General features: G+C 42.0%; 1 protein-coding gene across 1 annotated transcript in view; it reads left to right on the top strand.

Moving 5' to 3' along the window:
- UNC79 (unc-79 homolog (C. elegans)) overlaps positions 1 to 17,084 on the top strand; it is a 291,864-nt gene that overhangs the window by 232,456 nt on the left and 42,324 nt on the right. Inside the window, exon 41 of the mRNA XM_006879101.1 lies at positions 6,142 to 6,246. Coding sequence (XP_006879163.1) covers positions 6,142 to 6,246 — 105 coding nt within the window. The remainder of the gene's footprint in view (positions 1 to 6,141; positions 6,247 to 17,084) is intronic.

The raw sequence follows: 17,084 nt of genomic DNA, 5'->3' as shown, positions 1-17,084 counted from the left end.
TCTCTGTTTCTGCTGACCCCACTTGAACATTCATTATGTTCTTTTATTCATATATTCCTTTTTTTTACAAGCCCTTTCTTTCTCTCCCATGGAGCTAATTTTAATAGGCTTCCTTCTGTTTAATGCACTGCTTCCTTCTCTCAGCTTAACCTTCAGCCATGGAAATTGCCCCTGATCACCTTCCCTGTGATTTTCCTGATGATGCACTAGTGATCAGGCTGCCTGAAGCAATAAGTTTCTTAGCTATCAAGATAATCAGTACATTTTTCTTTCTTTCAAAATTTCCCTGAAGAAGAATATCTTCCTTTTCTCAGGAAATATGTTTATTTTAGGGAAAAAAAATCTGCAAGAGATTGCATCAAATACAATGAAAAGATGTTCTGGTTTTAGAAGTCATTTAATTCCTTAATCGTCTTTATAGGCTTTTTTTGTCTTTATGTTTTATCTGTTTACCTATTTTTTTGGTAGGAAGAACCATGATGATTGTGCACTTCCTATATTACATAATACTGTTGTTGTTAGAGGCAATCAAGTCAACTATGACTCATAGTGACCTTGTGAACGACAGAGCTGAATCTTTTCCTATCCTGTGTCACCCTCACCAGCCCTCATATGCTTAAACCCATTGTTACAGTCAATATTGTTGGTAAGTGCCTACAAGATGAGTTACTGTATTAACCCAGCCGGTTAAGGGTCTTCCTCTACTTCGCTCACCTTCTGCTTTTCCGGGCATTCATGTCCCTCTCCAAGGAATAACTTTTCCTAGTGACGTGCCCAGAGGATGGGAGGTGAAACTTCATCATCTTTGCCTCCGAAGAACACTCCAGCTTCACTTTCTGTAGGACATATATGTTTGTTCTTTAGACTGTCCACGGGATGGTCTATACTCTTCTCCAACACCAAAGCTCAAAGGCATCAATTCTTCTTCTGTCATCCTTAGTCATTGTTCATCTCTCAGATGCAGAGCAAGTGATTTGAAAGACCATGGCCTGGATCAGATGCACCTTAGAACTAAAACTGACATCATTACTTCTCAGTAATTTGGAAAGGTCCTTAACCGCAGACTTTCCCAGTGCAGTATGTCTCCTGATTTCCTGACTGCTTGTACAAGAGTGTTCATTTGGATCCAAGTAAGAGGAAGTTGTTGACAGTTTCAGTCTTTTCTCTATGTATCATGATGTTCCCTATCAGTCCAGTAGTAAGACTTTTTATTTTCTTGACATTGAGATGTAATCCATATTGAACTCTGTGTTCTTTGATTTTCCACAATATGTGCTTCAATTCCTTCTCACTTTCAGCAAGTAAGGTTGTGTCAGCTGCATAAAACAGATTATTGATGAGTCTCCCTCCAATCTTTATGTCACATTCTTCTTCATAGAGTCCAACTTCTCTAATCATTTGCTCAGCATACAGATTGAAAAATTATGGAGATAGAATACAACCCTGATACTCTTGTTTCTTAATTTTAAACTATGCTGTGTTCCCTTGATTTGTTTGCAAGCCTAAGTAAAGGTTTCACATGAGCACAATTAAGTGCTCTGGGATTTCCATTGGTCTCAGTGTTAGCCATAACTTGTTAGGATCCACACAGTCAAATGTCTTTGCATAGTCAATACAGCACAAATAGACATTCTTCTGGTATTTTTTACTTTCAGCCAGGCTTCATAGTCAATATTGTTGTTGTGGTGGTTGTTATGTGCCGTAAAGTCACCTGTGACTCATAGCAACCCTATGTACAACAGCCCTAAACCCTGCTCCATCCTGTACCAATCTTATTGTCTCTGATACACCTACCTCCATTACCCCAGTCACTGAATCAATCCATCTCATCGAGGGTCTTCCTCTCCTGCGCTGTCTCTCCACCCTCCCAAGCATGACGTCCCTCTTCGAGGGCTGATCCCTCCTTGCAACATGTCTAAAGTATGTCAGATGAAGCTTCAGAATCCTTGCCTCCAAGGAACAGCCTGGCTTCACCTTTTCCAGGAAGAACTTGTTTGTTCTCCTAGCAGTCCATGGTATATTCAATATTATTCTCCAGCATCACAGCTCAAAGATATCAATTCTCCTTCTATCAACCCTAGCCATTGTAGGCAGTCATTAAAAGGGCCTTGGTGGCACAGTGGGTTAGGTAATAAACTTCTAACTAAAAGGTTGACAGTTTGAACCCACGAACCATTCCACAGGCAAAAGATGAAGCATTTGGCTCTAGCAAAGATTTACAGCCTCAGAAACAGTTTTCCTCTGGCCTGTAGTCTCACTACAAATTGGAATAGACTTGACAGTTTTCATTATAAAGGACTTTCTAGAAATTTAATGCATGTATTTATATGTGTGAATATTCATTTTATGGGAGGATATACTGTAAAACAAATATTAAAAATGTAAATACATTGAATCCAAACTCTAGAAAAGTCCATGATCGTGAATATCTAGAGAACTATGATCCACCACTGTCAAGTCAATTCTGATTCAGAGTGACCCTCACTTAATGACCCCCCACTTCCTGTTGTCGTCTGGCCTGCCTCATTTCCCCAGCACACAATGAAATCACAGAAAGTTTCAGCCCAGAGTGTTCCAGTCTTCCTCATGGATGATATGAAACTCTAAGAAGGAACAGTATCTAACTGAGGGCGCTCTGGTGGACTAGTGGTAAGAAGCTGCATCGCAATTCTGAAGGTGCTCAGTTCTGAAGGCACTTGCTTCCTTCCAGCCGCTCCAGGGAAAAGGCTGGGCAGTTTCTTCCTGTGCCGTTAACTGCCTCTGAAAACCTACGGGGGGTAAGCTGTGGGTCGGTTCCAGCTTGACAGTACACGACCACAAGTGTCTACCTGAGACCTCTCACTCATGTAGTCAAAGAGAAGGAATTAGAAACGTAAGAGCTTCGGAGATTTCCCTTTCTGGCAATATGGCAGTTTACGTATCCTGAAGAGTAAAGGCTGCACAGTGGAGTGGACTTGGGAGGAGGGACTGTATAACAATGAAAGTTTTTCTTTTACTTTTCAAACAGAAGAGCGAATTGCGGGGGAGGGGGTGTGCAGGGAAAAAAGTGCAACAGTGAATGAATAGAAACCCTAAGTCTCTGTAAACTTCTATTTAAAAATAATAAAATAAAAAATGCTAGAAGGCTAGCGGAAATGGAATAAATGTGATGGAAAGTATGTGACTAATTTTATAAGATTGCAAAGTTCAAAGGGGAAGGACTGAGAATCAGAACTCATAAGCAGATAGGCTGATCATATAGCAGTCTTGGGATGGACAACTGCTTGCTTTGGTAATTTGATGGCTTGAGTTTTTAAACCAATGCAGAAAAAGAGATGAACTCTTGAGTGGGAGTAGGAACTGGACAGCACTCACCCCAGCTTCAAGTCAGAACCTCTGAACGGGATATGCTTGCTTAAAGGGTGGCTTGGGGTGGAGGGAGTTATGTGGTGATGACAAGACAAAGTATTTGACTCAGCCTGAAAAACTGACAGTCTTCTTTGATGATCAACAAACAGGCCAACCTTATCAAGGGCTGTAATTTTGACCCAGGTCCCACGAAATTCTCCTGGTGAGAATCTTGATAATGTGAATTGACAATTGAAAGTTACAAAACACATATATAAATAATCCACCATGAGAGAGAGTAACAAAGTCTGGAAACAGTGAGATTAGTTCCCTAAAGTGAGTAACAGAGAGAAGCTTTCTTGTGTTTTATTGACTATGCAAAGGCGTCAAACTGTGAGGATCGTAATAAACAAACTATGAATAACATTGAGAAGAATGAGAACACTTAATTTTGATCATGTGAAACCTGCATGTAAGCCAAGAAGCAATTGTTCAACAGAACAAAGGGATACTACATAGTTTAAAATCAGGAAAGGCGTGCTTCAGGGTGAAACGCTTTCACCATACCACATACCCTTTAACTATTTTCAATCCGTGTGCTGGGCATATAATCCAAGACATTGGGCTATGTGAAGAAGAAATGTGGCATCATGATTGGAGGAAGATTCAACAACTTGTGCTATACAGATTACACGACCTTGCTTGCAGAAAGTGAAGACAACTTGAAGCATGCACTGAAAATGATCAAAGACCACAGCGTTTGATGAATTTTATGTCAACATAAAGAAAGCAGAAATCCGCACAGCTGGGCCAATTGGCCGCATCATGATAGAGGGAGAAAAGATTGAAGCTGTCAAGGATTATATTTTACTTAGATCCACTATCAGCATTCAAGAAAGCAGCATTCAAGAGTTGGATGACATTGCCTTGGGCAAATCTACTGCCAAGGACTTCTTTAAAATGCTAAAGAGCCAGGCTGTCTGTTTAAAGTACACCTACCAAGAGCGAGCCATGATGTTTAATTGCTTTATATGCACATGAAAGTTGGACATTGAGTAAAGACCAAGGGGTGCTTTTGAATTGCGTTGATGAAGGGTACTGACTATAACATGGACTGGTGGCCTAGTGGCAAGAAGCTGTGCTGCAATCCCAAAGGCACACAACTCGAGGCCACCAGCTGCTCCGAGGGAGAAGGATGAGCAATCTCCTCCCGTGCGATTAACTGCCTCTGAAAATCCGCTGGAGGGTCAGTCATGGGCCAGTTCCGACTCGACGGTACACAACAACAACACCACAACAACCAAAAGGAGGGCTGAAGAACTGATGCCTTTGAACTGTGGTGTCGGTGGAGAGTATCGCCTATTCTGTGGACTGCTAAGAGAACAGACACGTTTGTCTTGCAGGAAGTACAACAGCATGGCCCTCAGAGGCGAGGGTGGTGAAGCGCCATCTCACCTTGGGCATATTTTCAGGAGGACCAGTTCCTAGATAGAGAAACATCATGCTGGGAAAGGCATTGACCTTCCTCCAGTCAGTGAAGTGGATTGACACAGTGACTGCAGTGAGGGGTTAAACACGGTGCAGACGTGAGCATAGCACAGGACAGGGTACGGTCTCTGTGGGTTGTATGTAATGTTGCTCTGAGTCAGACCTGGCTTGGCAGCACCTAACTAAAACAATATGGGGTTTTCCCCCCCTATTTAATAGTTTGCAATACAAACAAGTAAACAAGCTTACAGGACTGAAAAGTTTAACAAGAGAGAGAGCAATAAGCGGTGATAATATTTAGCAATATTATTCAACTGTTTATTTGAAACTTAACTTGAACTTGAGCTACATGTATCAATAAGGATAAATTAAAAAATGACAAGCTGCATAAAGAGGTACAAACATACTAAGATATCATTTATAGGAAGTTAAAACTTGTTAAACAACTGTACGTACATACATAATCCAATAAAAAGCATGAGAACATTCATGCAGTAATAAACACCAAATTCAAAATAGTGACTTTTTTTCAAACAAATACTTTTGGATTTGTTTGTTTCAGCTGTTCTTAGGACCGAAGCGTGACCCATGCTTGCAATATTTATGAGATAGCTTATTTATATCTATAATGTTCCTGGGTGGTTTAAATGACTATGGACTCGACTGTTAATCAAAAGATGGGTGATTAAATTGAGTGGAAGTTGACAGAGATTCCTGGGAAGTAAGGCTTGGCAAACTGTGTCTGAAAAGTCCTAGCCTTGAACATCTTGTGGCGTGTAATTCTACTTTATACACATATAGTTGCTGTAAGCTGGGATGACTCAATTGATGGTAACTAGGAAAAAAACCCCATTGATTACCTTACTCTTAACTCTTAAATTGTGTGTTTTCATTGCTTCACCACACACACACACACACACACACACACACACACACACACACACACACACAGAGTTGTTGTTGTGCACCGTCAAGTCGGAACTGACCCATAGCAGACCCTACGGTGGGTCTTCAGAGACAGTAAATTGCATGAGAGGAGATTGTCCATCTTTCTCTCATGAATCAGTTGGTGGATTTGAACCATGTGTCTTTGGGGTTGCAGTGCAGTTTCTTACCATGAAGAGACTCTGACACACACTCTCTCTCTCTCTCTCTCACACACACACACACACCTTTTAGCTTTACTTTTGTTTAAGGGTGGCCCATATAATATTTTTTATGTGCTAGGTTTTATTTCTGTGATCTTTTGGAAGCCCTTTTCGTTACTGATCTACTCTAACCGCACTTTTAGGATTCACTTCTCTTCCTGTATTTTGTTTTGCTTAGGAGCGGGATAAATTCTACTTGTCTCGGAGTGTTGTCCTAGAACTTCTGCAGGCTCTGAAGCTCAAGTCGCCTTTACCAGATACGAACCTGCTTCTACTTGTCCAGGTAGACTAATGACGCCCTTCTCATACCTTTCATGAGCTCTACTTACATTTGGGAAAAATCAAAGCGGCTCTGAGGCATATTGATAAAACCAGACTTCTGTACCAGATAGAAAAGCATGCATACCATATGAGCCATGACTGAAATAATTCTATGCACTTGGCATTTATACTGGGTTAAAAAAAAATAATAGAATTATTTTCTTCATTCTTGCCGTGAAGCTAATTCTGTGGGGGATAAAAGGAAGAATAAAGCTTCATTTCTGTCTTCAAGAACATTGCGATGTAGTAGGTGGGTCGAGTAGCTCACTCGTAGTTAGGGAGGCTGATACAGAACTTAGAAAGAAAAAAAAATGGGGGGCGAGGCTGAGCTGAGGTCGCAGCGTGGGACGAACACCCGTGGGCCGCCAGATCTTAGGGAAGCAGAAGAGAGAATGAGAGTCCCAGACAGATCTTCAGCCAAATGGTGAGGTGCATGAATCCACCCAGGGAGGAGGCTGAGTGTGAAGGAGTGAGCTTCCGTGGGAGCTCTGAAGTGTGGGGGCTTGCGTGTATATAGGGCAGGCTTTGGGGAATTTGGAAAGATTGTGTCTTCGGTTGTGAGCCGCTTCTGAAGGACTCCATCCCAGCATCATTAACTCGGCATCTTAGCCAAGCGTGTAGGCTTTTTAGAGCCTTGGGCATACTACTGTAACTAATGCTACGATCAAGAAGGAGGGGAGAGAGGAAAGAGAATGAGAGACTTGGTCCAATAGGGAAATTTAGAGTATATGGGATCCTGCCTGTAGGGTATGGAAGTAGGGAGACTTTGCCAAGCAAGTGTTATTTGAACTGGGCCACAGAGGATGGGTGGAGGCAGGCAAATGCCTTTGCCTAGGACTCTGTGGAGAATCAGTTTCAGGACAATTACATGAGAGTGGAGTGGAGTGGGAGCAAGGCAGCTGCTACTGCAGGAGGAGTCAGTGGTCAACGCAGTGGGTCAGGCAGCCTGGGATCCTACTCCAGAGACGAGGCTGGACTTGACTCCTTGATGGTCGCTAGGATGAATTACAGAAGCTAGGTCTACAGATTTAAGGTTAAAGGACTGAAGGAAAACCGAGCTTCCTGACAGGTTTCCCTGCGTCTTGGATGCCTAGGGTGTTATTTGGAGAGATAGGCGAAACAGGACTATTAAATGAGCATCAGCTCTGAGCCTGGCAATGTGTAGCAGCCTTTCCTGCTCCCCTTACTTCATCCTTACCGCCATGCTGCAGACGAGAAGATGGCCAGGGAAGAGAGGGAAACCTGGTGTTCTAGACCCACTTGTTTTCAGCTCGTTTTGTCCCTTGATCAGGCTTTTCAGCCCATCGGCCAGATCACCTGAACAGCTCGTGGTGTTTTGCAATGCTTTCATCTCTCCTTACACCTGCCCAATCTTCATACCTAAACCAACTCAGAAAGCTTCTGCCAGTACTCTGCTTTTCAATATATTGCTCCCTGCATCTAAAACTTAGTGATTTTGTAGAGCTTGAACTCTTGAGGTCTTTGAGCATCTGGCCATATTTGACGATTCAAACGGACTTCCCCACTACAAATGACTACAAATATTTATTATCTTGGCTTAAAGTACTGTGGAGGTACTGGTAGCAGTAGCTAACTCAGCCTGAGAGAAGACAGCTCACTAAGCTGTTCTGAGTCATGGTGAAGGCCCGGGTGCTGTGTAGGGAGCTGGGGATATGGAAATGAGTAAGCCTTGGCCCCTTCCTTCTAGGAGTTTTTAATCTATTACAGGAAGTTGACAAAGAAACAAACAAACAAAATGTTACTACAGTGTAATAAGTGCAGTGGTTGAAATGTATACTATGTCAAGATGTGCTACCTATCAGAAAAGGAATGTGTGGACTTTGAGGAACGGGTCAAAGTTCAAGAGTTTACCTACTAGGGGCTCCAGACACCCCAGGCCTTGCCATGGCTGACCAGCTGACTGAGGAGCAGACTGCAGAGACCTTCTACCTCTTCGACAAGGATAGAATTGGCACCATCCCCACGGAGGAGTTGCGGACAGTGATGTGGTCCCTGGGACAGAACTCCACTGAAGCTGAGCTGCAGGACATGATCAATGAGGTGGATACTTATGAGAACAGGACCATTGATTTTCCAGAGTTCCTGACCATGATGGCCAGAAAGATGGAAGACAGAGCGAGGAGGAGAACCAAGAGGCTTTCCGAGTCTTTGACAAGGACGGGAACGGCTACATCAGCACTGCCGAGCTGCATCATGTCATGATGCACAATGTGACATTGTACTCAGGTTATCTTTTATGGCAATAAAAAAAAAGAATACAGGAAATAGTATCTGTAGCATACAAATAATAATTAATTCTTCACTTTAAAAAAAAAGTTTACCTACTGGAAAAGAAGGGACAAAATAAACTTTATCACTTAATGTCCACTGCTTTTCTCCTCACACACAGATCTCACTGTAGAGACAGAACCGACGCATGGCTGACCCTACAAGGGGTTTTCAGAGGCAGTTAATTCCATGGAAGGAGATTGCCCATTCTTCTCCCACAGAGCAGCTGGTGGCCTCAAACTGTGTGCTTTTGGGATTGTAGTGCAGCTTCTTGTCACTAGGCCACCAGGACTAGATATTGTTATTATTGCTGTTAAATGCTATTGAGTGGAGAACCACTCAGAGAGACCTATAAGCAACAGATCTGAACCTTGTCATATCCTGTGCCGTCCTCATCATCTCTGACACTTGAGCCCATTGATGCAGTCAAGGTGTCAGCCCATCTCATTGAGGGTCTTCCTTTCTTTCATTGACACTCCACCTTTCCAAGCAAGCATGATGTCCCTTTCCAAAGAATAGCCTCTCTTAGCAACATGCCCAAAGTATGTGAAATGAAGCTTTGCTCTCTTTGCCTCCAAGGAGCTCTCTGGCTGCACTTTCTCTAAGACATATCTGTCTGTTCTTTTGGCCATCTACGGATATTCAGCACTCTTGTCCAACACCACAACTCAAAGACATCAGTTCTTTTGTCCTCTTTATTCATTGCCTAGCTCTCAGATGCATAGCAAGTGATTGAAAAGGCCATGGTCTGAATCAGGCTTACCTTTGTCTTCACCCTGACATCATTACTCCTTCTTAATTTGGAGAGGTTCCTGACAGCAGACTTAACCAATATAACACATCTCTTGATCTGTATAGGTCTCTGGTGTTTTCTGCATAATGCAGGTTGTTGAGGAATCTTCCTTTGATTCTGATGCTGTATTCGTCTTCAAAGAGTCCAGCTTCTTAGATGATTTGCTCAGCATCCAGATTGACTAGGAATGGAGAAAGGCTACAACTCAGATGCACACCTCTCCTGATTTTAAACTATGCAGTGTTTCCTTGCTCTATCAGGATAATAGAGCTTCATGGTCAAGGTCAAAATGTTGAGATTTCATGAAAAATTGATATGGGATAAGGCAATCTATTGTTCCAGGGGTTTATAGCCGACTCAGTGAGACCTAACAACAATGACAGATCCTCTTAGCATTGGCTTGGAAAGGGCTTTCCATGGCATATGGAAACTCTCTGAGAGCATGCGTGGTAGTGACCGCTGGAGAGTGACATCCAGGGATATTAGTCATGAGGAAGTCAGATTGAAATGGCTCTCATTGACCCAAGGTGTTAGTAGCACAGGAACATTACAGAGCAAAGCCACTGCAGATGTCTGTGCTCTTAGAAGAGACGCTTTTGACCTTCTTCAGTATGAGCTCTACTTACATAGCAGCTACAACAGCATCTTTGGGTACAAGCATCTTTGACCCAGACTGACATGAGTAAAATCTACACTGACTTGGAGGAAAAGGCCAGTGAAGTGGGTTTACTGACATGGCCCAGAGGCTAGTAGATTGACCTGTCTGGAGGTCACTTGCTAGTAGGAGTGTTTTACTTGGGACTATGTCAACAGAAAACAGCCTAGGTTTCTGGGTTCTGCTGGTGCTTTTCTTTGGGCCCTGGAGAGTGTCCCCTTAATCACTCTTTATCTTGAACAGAGCAGATCCACTTGACTCACATTATTGGGGTAACTGAGTCCCATGCTATAACTGCATCTGGGACCTGGCTTTCTGTGAGGTACCTTAGTCAACCATAATAAGCACTTATCACAAGCAAGCAAAAGCACATTGACAGTTCAAATTACTCAGTGTATAAGGCAACCATAAAAACAGTCATTATTGCAATTAGGTGAATAATAAACAAACAAATCAGCTTCGGAAGAAAAAAGGCAAAGGGATATACTTTTGAGTGCTGTTCATGCAACTTGAAATGTGTAATTTTATCAGTTTGGGGTAAATGTGTATTTGTTATTGAAACAAATGACATAAGACAAAATGGTAAAGGTATTTAGGTTGGAGAGGTAAATTTTGGAGACAAGGCCATGAAAAAGAACTTTATGAATAATGTGTCAACCTTCTCCAGTTGAATAAAAGGCCAAGTTCACATACTTTCAAAAAAATATTAACTCTCCCCACTCCCTCTAGGCAAAAGGAAATTCTAAAGATAAGAGCAGAAACAAATGCAATAGAAAATAGAAAAAACAGTTGAAACTATCAAGAAAACCAGGAGTTGATTCTTTGAAAAGGTAAAAAAAAAAATGGCACACTTACTGAAGGAAAAGAATGAAAAGACATAAATAGCTCTAATAAGAAGTGAAGGAGAGGGATATCACAATAGATCCAACCCAAACAAGAAAGATAATGTTGAAATAATAGGGAAAGCTGTGTTCTAACAGATCCAAAAATCTAGAGCAAAGGGGACAAATTCCTAGAGGCTCAGACCTCCCCACACTGACAAAGACTGAATTAGATCACTTGAACAGACACGCCACAAAGAAGAAAATTATCAGGTCATTAGAGAAACTCCCAATAAAAAAGCCCTGGATTCTACCAAACATTCAGAGAAGAACTATCCAGAATCCTACTGAGATGATTTCAGAAAATAGAAGAAGAAGGATCATTCCCAGGCTCCTTCTATGAAGCGTACTTAACCCTTATGTCAAAGTCAGGCATTTCAATGACACTCCTTAAAAAGAAAACTATATAACAGTATCCCTCATGATCATAGATGCAAAAGTCCTTTCCAAACTCTTAGCCAATAGAATCCAACAACATACCAAAAGAATTACCATGATAAAATGGGACTCATAACAGACATGCACTGATGGCTCAACATAGAAAAACAATCAAAGTAATCCACCACATCAATAAAACAAAGACCGAGAACCACATTATCATCTCAATTGATGCGGAAAATACTTTTGACAAAATTCAACACCATGTTCTGATTAAAAGAGTCAATAAAACAAGAAGGGAGAATGTCCTCAATATAGTTAAAGAGCATATATGCTAAACTTGTACTCAGTAGAGAGAGTTTAAAGGCATCCCCATTGCGAACAGAGATCAAATAAGGATGCCAATTATCACCACTCCTGTTCAATATTGTCTGTGGAGAATTTAATCCATGAAGAATGCAAATGGTCTATAATGACAGAAGAGGGGGAAATGGCCAAGACAGATGTCAGAAGAGACTCTGAAGAACACAGAGAAGCCAAAGCAAGGAAAGCTGGAAGTGAAGGAGCTGAAAAGAAGAGTTCAAAGGACATCTCCGAAAGACAAAGCAAAGTATTGGAATGAAATATGCAAAGAGCTGGAGGCCGAAAAGCAAGAGATGGACTCTCTCAGCATTTCTTAAACTGAAGGAACTGTAGAACAAATTCAAGCCTCGAGTACCAATATTCAAGGATACCATTGGCAGAATACTGAATGATTCAGAAAACAACAAAGAAGGAAGGAGCACACAGTCACTGTACCAGAAATAGTTGGCTGACATGGAAGAATTTTATGAAACAATACGTGATCAAGAGGTGATGGTGATGAAGGAGGAAATTGAAACTGCTCTGAAGGAGTTAGCAAAAAAGAAGGCCCAGGAATTCATGGAATACCAAATGATACAGTTCAACAAACAGATGCTCCTCTGGACATGCTCAATGAGTTGTGCCAAGAAATCTGGAAGACAACTACCTGACCAAATGACTGGAAGAGATCCTAGTTACCCTTATCCCCAAAAAAGGTGACCTGAAAGAGTGTGGAAATTACCAAACAATATCACTAATATCACACACAAGCAAAATCCTGCTGAAGATTACCTAAAAATTACTGGAACAGAACTTTGACAGATAAATACCAGAAAAACAGCTGGTTTTAGAAGAGGTCGTGGCACTACAGACATAATCGCCAATGTCAGATGGATCTTGGTAGAAAGTAAAAAGTACAAAAGGATTGTCTATTTGTGTTTCACTGACTATGCAAAAACATTTGACTATGGAGATCACAACAGATTGTGGCGATCCTTGAGGAGAATGGAAATCCCAGAAGACTTGATTGTACTCAGGTGAAACCTATACTTGGACAAGGAAACAGTCTTCAGAACAGAGCAAGGAAACATTGCACGGTTCAAAATCAGGAAGAAAGTGTCAGGGGTCCATCCTGTCTCCAAACCTTTTCAAATCATATGTGGAACAGATAATTTGGGAGGCTGAACTTTATGAGGAAGAGTGAGCATCAGAATTGGAGAAAGACTCATCAACAATCTGTGTTATGCAGATGACACAACCTTTCTTGCTGAAATGGAGGAGAACCTGAAGCATTTGCTAAGGAGGGTCAAGGACTGTAGTCTTCAATATGCTCACCTCCACAACCAGCACTTTTGGCGCCAGCAGTCAGGAAATCAAAAGACTAATTGCATTGGGAAAGTCTATGGTCAAGGACCTCGCCAAAGTGCTTAAAGAGCAATGATGACAGGCAAGAGACTAAAGTGTGTCTGATCCAGGCCATGAGACCATTACTTGCTATGCATCAGAGAGCTGGACAATGACTAAGGATGACAGAAGAAGAATCGATGCCATTGAGCTGTGGTGCTGGAGAAAAGTTCTGAACATACCATGGACTGCCAAGAGAACTAACAAGTCTGTCCTAAAGAGGGTGAAACCAAGCTTCTCCTTGGAGGCAAGATTTTGAGACCCTGTTTCACATACTTTGGGCATGTAGCCAGGAGGGACGAGTCTTTGGAGAAGGATACTGTGCTTGGAAGGGTGGAGAGGACAGCACAGGGAAGGAAGACCCCCAGATGGGATTGATTGCCACAATAACTGGTGTAATGAGTGTAGGTGTGTCAGAGATAAAGAGATGGCTCAGGATATAGCAGGTTTCAGAGCTACTGTGTCTAGGGTCATGAAGAGTTGATGAGTCGTAGTTGACTCAATGGCACATAACAATAACAACATCAGTGCCCATGGTTTTGATTGTTGATCCAAGCAAAATTAACTCATCGACAGCTTCAATTCTTTTAGAGAGACATAAATAAAAACAACAAGGAGATATCATCTCATACCAGCAACAATAGCAAAGTTTAACAGGACAATAAGTAATAAATGCTGACAAGGAAACAGTGATATTGGAACACTCATATATTGCTGGTGGTACTCTAAGCTAGTACAGGCCCTATGGGAGGCAGTTTGACGCTTCCTAAGAAGACTGAAAATAGCAATACAAGATGACCCAGCTATTCCACTACTAGAAATCTTCCCCAAAGGAAATAGGTAATACACAAACAGATGCATACCCATGTTTATTGCAGCATTATTCCCAATAGCAAAGAAATGGAAGCAGCCCACGTGTCTATCAACAAATGGATAGAGAAACTATAACAAATCCCTAAAATGGAATATTATGCAGCATGGAAAAGCAATGAGAATCTCAAGAAACCTATACAATGTGGATGAGTCTATGGAACATTATACTGAGTGAATTAACTCAGTTCCAAAGGGACAAGTACAGGGTAAGACCATGGTTATAAAATCAATAGTAATATGGAGCAGTGGAAGCAGGGGGACATGGGGAGAATGGAAGGAGAATGGACAGATAAGAAACATGGCATTGGAATAGGTTGTTGTTGTTGTTAAGTGGCATTGAGCCGTAGATGATTCATAGTGACCCGGTGAATGAAAAACCTGAACACTTATATAAATTTCATCTTTTCTCCAAGTTCACAGAGTTTCCAGAGACAAGTTATTTTAGAAGTGGATGCATGGGCAGGTAATTCTGAAAGGAAAGGCTGTAAGACATTATGAGCGACGCACCTAAAAGGTTGATACAGGACATGTATGAAGGAAGGAAGGGGGAGAAAAGGGAGAAATCTGTATAAATGAGTGAAAGAAAACCAATACACATATTAATTCTCATGTCCGTTTTGAAGTAACATATCCGTGTTCACCAATCTCTTTTCCATACCAATGGAAACCATTTCCATAACTTAAAGAAATAAAAGGAAGGTAAACTTTTTTGTTGTCTCTCTGGAGACTAAGGTGCGTCTGATACAGGCTATGGTCTTCGCAATCACTTGTTATACATCAGAGAGTTGGACAATGACCAGGGAGGATAGAAGGAGAATTGATGCCTTTGAGCTGTGGTGCTGGAGAAGAGTACTGGGAATACCATGGACTGCTAGGAAAACAAACAGATTTGTCCTGGAAAGGGTTAAACTGGGTGGCTCTTTGGAGGCAAGGATTCTGAGGCTCTGTCTGACTTATTTTGGACATGTTGTGAGGAGAGACCGGTCCTTGGAGAAGGACATCATGCTTGGGAGGGTGGAGGGACAGCACAGGAGAGGAAGGCCCTCTATGAGGTGGATTGATTCAGTGACTGGGATAATTGGGATGGGAGTGTCAGAGACAGTGCGATTGGCATAGGACAGAGCAGAGCTTAGGGCTGTTGTACATAGGGTCGCTATGAGTCGCAAGCGACTCGAAGGCACATAACAACAACAACAATATATTTTTACAGCATATTATTTCCATTTAATTTTTTTCTCCATCCATTCATTGTTGCACATTTTCCTCCCTCCCCACGCAGCATCCCCAGTTTATCTTTCTCTTTGAAAAAAAATTTCTTTCATTGTTCAACAACTCCCCCCCCCCAAGGTGAGCTTTAAACATCAGAAATGGTTTCTTTTTCTGCCCTGTGATTCTGCCTGACTAAGCAGGGAGAAAAGCCCGCCTTGGTGCCACTTGGCAGGAAGACAGAACCTCTTAAAAGACAGCGGCACACTTTGCCAAGCCATGTAGGGTCACCCAAATGCTAAGTATTCAAGCAGCAGGAATGAATACTGATGACTCTATTTTGTAATTACTAGGTATTCTTCCTGGATGCCTGACATCATGGGAAATTTCCCAGCCTACTATACTGTGATTGCCTGGCTATGATTCTCATTATTTGTTTTTACTTAACATATAGACTTCTTCATAATGTCCAGCCTCTGGAATGTTCTGTTCCACATATAGATTGAAAAAGTGTGGAGGAGGATACATCCCTGATTAACTCCTTTCTTGATTTCCTTGCTCTATTCATGCAACAACCTACAGGTTTAAATACAGGTTTCTTCTGATCCAGACCAGGGTCTTCTCAATTACTTGCTATGCCTTGGAGGGCAGGACAATGACTAAGGAAGACAGAAGAATTTCTTTTTGAGCCTTTGAGTTGTGGACAGCAAAAAGAACAACTGGATGTGTCCCAGAGGGGGTAAAACTAGTTTGCTCCTTGGCGACAAGGATTTTGAAGCTCTATCTCACCTATACTTTGGGATTGTTTCCAGGAAGGGCCAGTCCTTAGAGAAGGACATCAAGCATAGAAGGATAGAGGATCAGTGCAGAAAAGGAATACCCTGGATGAGATGGATTTACATAGTGACTGTGGCAATGGGGTCAGATGTGTCTGAGAGTGAGTTTGGCTCAGGATAGGGTGAGACTTATGTTCACAGGGTCTCTGTGAGTCATCGTTGACTTGAAGACACGTAACAATGACATGTAGTGAGGTGATCTCCAATGTTGAAGTGAAGTCTTCTTTCTTTTTCCTTTAAGAAAGTCACATATGGAGGGGGAAAGGTTGTTGTTGTGTTATTATGTGCCATTGAGTTACCTGCAACCCATAGCAACCTAATGTACAGCAGCTCTGAACCCTGCGCTGTCCTGAACCAGTCTCACTAATTCTGACACACCAACCCCCACTGCCCCAGTTACTGTATCAATCCATCTCATCCAAGGTCTTCCTCTCCTGCGGTGTCCTTCCACCCTTCTGAGCATTATGTCCTTCTCCAAGGATCAGTCTCTCCCAGCCATGTGCCCAAAGTATGTGAGATAGAGCTTCAAAATCCTAGCCTCCAAGGAGAAACTTGTACCCTCTCCAAGACAGATCTATTTGTTTTCTTGGCAGTCCGTGGTATCTTCAAGACTCTTCTCCAGCACCACAGCTCAAAGGCATTGATTTTTTTTTACTCATTGTCCAGTTCTGTGATGAATAATAAGTGATTGTGAAGACCATGGCCTGGATTAGGTGCACCTTAGTCTCTAGACTGCCATCATTGTTTTTCAGCACTCTGGAGAGGTTTACTGACAGCAGATTTTCCCAGTGCAATTCATCTTTTGATTTCCTGACTGCTGGTGTTAAGAGTGAATGTGGAGCTGAGCAAGCCGTAATTGTTAACCACCTCAATCTCTTTTTCCACCCATCATGGTGCTGCCAATTGGTCTTGATGTTGACCTTCAATTTATATTGAAGACTACAGTCCTTGAACTTCTGCAGCAAGAACTTCAGGTCTTCTTCAATTTCAACAAGCAAGGTTGTGTCATATGTATAACACAGGTTGTTGATGAACCTTCCTCCAATCCTAATGCCACATTCCTCCTCATAAAGTCCTGTCTCCTGGATGATCTGTTCTGTATATAGATTGGAAAAGTATGGAGACAGGATGCATCCCTGATGC

The sequence above is a fragment of the Elephantulus edwardii genome, unplaced genomic scaffold (assembly GCF_000299155.1).
Source record: "Elephantulus edwardii isolate Elephantulus edwardi_28Jun2011 unplaced genomic scaffold, EleEdw1.0 scaffold00002, whole genome shotgun sequence".
Classification (NCBI taxonomy): Eukaryota; Metazoa; Chordata; class Mammalia; order Macroscelidea; family Macroscelididae; genus Elephantulus; species Elephantulus edwardii.
Note: the sequence above shows the minus strand (reverse complement) of the source record. Positions and strands in the feature narration are given on the sequence as shown.